The 2,795-nt window shown below is 28.6% G+C and overlaps 1 protein-coding gene across 1 annotated transcript; it reads left to right on the forward strand.

The window, feature by feature from the left end:
- The first annotated feature begins 514 nt into the window (after positions 1-514).
- Positions 515-2,795, forward strand: LOC126902978 (uncharacterized). The gene is made up of 4 exons (XM_050680828.1): positions 515-1,264; positions 1,326-1,439; positions 1,732-1,966; positions 2,026-2,795. The coding sequence occupies exons 1-4, from the start codon at positions 1,222-1,224 to the stop codon at positions 2,750-2,752; spliced, it is 1,119 nt and encodes a 372-aa protein (XP_050536785.1). The 5' UTR covers positions 515-1,221; the 3' UTR covers positions 2,753-2,795.

Genomic DNA, 2,795 nt, shown 5'->3' on the forward strand with positions numbered 1-2,795 from the left:
ATTTACATATACATATGTCCCAGCTTGTTCTGACAAATCATAACTTTTGATCTATTGACTATTTTTTGTTACTATTTTCCAGAGCTAAAAATCAAAAAAATTGGAGTTTTCATAATTTTACTTAATTTTTTTTAGTAAATATTCAAAATATGACTACAAAACTCAAAAATGTTATAAGTTTGTCTTTTATATGGTAAAATTTTTCGAAAACCTGAATTATTTATGTTCCTAGCTCTGCTTTCTTCTTTTAAAACTTGTTAGTGTTAGAACTAAAATATTATCATAATATATATATTTAAAAAAAAATGAAGAAAACTGTAAAAAAAAAAAATTGCCATTTTATAAAATAAACTATAAGAAATAATTTGGTAGCAACAAATTTGTATACTGTATACAGGGTGTAAATCTTTCGAACCATAGTAATATATAGGCGAGTATCCTTGGAGTGTGTAAACAATGACCTCGTTTTTTTTTTTTTTTTTTTCCAAAATTGGGGAAGTTTTTGAATAACCCCCCGGGATTTCCCCAAAAATAAAAATAAATCATACCACGATATTTCCCGCAAAATTCTCGTACAAATTGAGGGGTCACTCGATTTTGTCCAAAAAATTGGCCATTTCCCCTCATTTCCGCCCCTAAAATTGGATGAATCGAAATTTTAGTGTTACATATCAATTTGTACTAGAATTTTGCAAGAAATATCATAGTATTATTTATTTTTAATTTTTATGGTTTTTTCATGCTGAAAATTCGGGAAATCCACAAATTAATAGGTTTTATTGTTTTTTTTTTAATTATTACTTGTACTTTCAGTGATAATAATGGTAAGATATCAAATCAAAATAATTTTAATTATTTTAAACATTTTTTCTTTATTTTTTGTAATTACTTACAATTAACTTTCCGACCTTAAGTCATAATTAAAATTTTTGGAAATAATTCAAAAGTAAACTTAATTGATCGAACCATAATTGCCTATTTAATACGAAAAATTAACTCTAAAAATAGACTTTTACCAATATTCCATGATGTACCAAATAAGACTGTAAGTTACATAACAATGATATTTGTATTACACTATCTAAATTAACATTTGTTATCTTTGTCATTAGGACATACCTTGCCTTTAAGCAAGACAACTTTTTTTTACAAGTTGCGTGCGTTTTGTTTTATTTTAAAAAGTTTTTTATTTAATTAAGGTATTTAATTTTAAATAAAATAATGTTTACCAATTCAGAATACACCGATATGATTTTACTTGTAGGTAAGTAATTTTTGAATGAACTATTTTTTCAAGATCATTTATTATTTAAAATGACTATTAGGAGAAACAGGCAACGGATACCGTGCAAGTATTAGATGGGCAGAGCTGTATCCCAACCGTCGGCAACCACATTATCAAACTTTCGATGATGTTGTTCGTCGATCTCGAGAAACAGGTCTTACTATCATTATTTTATTAATTTTAGCAGATCAATTAAAATTTAGTTCGATTTAAAAATTTAATTCTTAAATTAATTAAATTTGCTATCAAACACTAAAGGCGTTGTGTGGCAGCGTTCCAAATTGTAGGATACAAAGCATGAAGATCTGGGTTCGAATCCCACAAATTTTTTTCATAATTTTTTTTCGATAAACCTTAAGTAATTAGATTAGAGTAACTAGAATCAATTTTTAATTAAATAAAAGTAGTAAAAAAGTTCAAAAAATGTACGTTTTTTTATTCTGAAGGTATTTTACAACCATTTGGTCATCGATCGGGAGGTAATCGGTCAACTTTAGATGTTCGCACAGAAGAAACTATTTTAGAACAAGTTCAAAATGATCCAGAAACAAGTACGCGAAAAATTGGTGCGGAGATTAATATCAATCACATGAGTGTCTGGAAAGTCTTAAATAGTAATAAATTGTATCCATTTCATCGGCAAAAAGTACAGGAGTTGTTACCTAGGGATTTTCCATTAAGGTTAAAAAATAACTTTTCTGTTCAGGCAATAAATTTTAATTAATATTTTTTATCATTAGATTGAATTTTTCACGTGAAATGTTAAGCCGTATGACAGTTGATACAAGTTTTTTAAACAAAATTTTATTCACGGATGAAGCTTCTTTTACCAAAGATGGCACTATAAATTTGCATAACTTGCACCACTGGTCTGAAGCAAATCCACACGTTACACGAATTACAGGATCACAATACAAATTTTCGGTTAATATTTGGTGTGGTATTGTTGATAATTATTTGGTTGGACCTTTTGTTTTACCCGATAGGTTAAATGGCCAAGCTTACCTGAACTTTTTAAGGAATAATTTGCCAAATTTATTGGAAGATGTGCCTAATGAAATCCAAGAGACAATGTGGTTTATGATGGATGGTGCCCCCCCTCATCATACTAATGCTGTTAGAGAACAATTATTTTTTATGTTTCCTGAGGGTATCATAGGCAGGCAAGCAGGTAATCGAGCCCATTACAGACCCAATATCGTATGGCCACCACGAAGCCCTGATTTAACACCTTGCGATTTTTTTTTATGGGGTTATTTGAAAGAAAAAGTTTATTGTAATGAGGTTAGTTCAAAGGAAGAATTGATAGCCAGAATTTTTGAAGCTTGTAGGAGTATCAATGGAATCTCAGACATTTATGAAAAAATAAGATATTCAATGAAAAAACGGCTCCAATTATGTGTCCAAAAACAAGGAGGGCACATTGAACAATATTTAAAAACCTCAAATAGCGAATTATTATTGTAAATAGTTAAAAGAAATAAAGAAAAAATGTTTAAAATAATTAAAA

Source organism: Daktulosphaira vitifoliae, unplaced genomic scaffold, assembly GCF_025091365.1.
Source record: "Daktulosphaira vitifoliae isolate Bord-2020 unplaced genomic scaffold, ASM2509136v1 Scaffold_3, whole genome shotgun sequence".
NCBI classification, from domain to species: Eukaryota; Metazoa; Arthropoda; class Insecta; order Hemiptera; family Phylloxeridae; genus Daktulosphaira; species Daktulosphaira vitifoliae.

Excerpts from the sequence above, each read along its gene's own strand:
- LOC126902978 (XM_050680828.1), top strand. The coding sequence starts at position 1,222 with ATGTTTACCAATTCAGAATACACCGATATGATTTTACTTGTAG. Across the intron at positions 1,440-1,731 it reads TCGTCGATCTCGAGAAACAG|GTATTTTACAACCATTTGGT; the intron begins GTCTTACTATCA and ends TTTATTCTGAAG. Across the intron at positions 1,967-2,025 it reads CCTAGGGATTTTCCATTAAG|ATTGAATTTTTCACGTGAAA; the intron begins GTTAAAAAATAA and ends TTTTATCATTAG.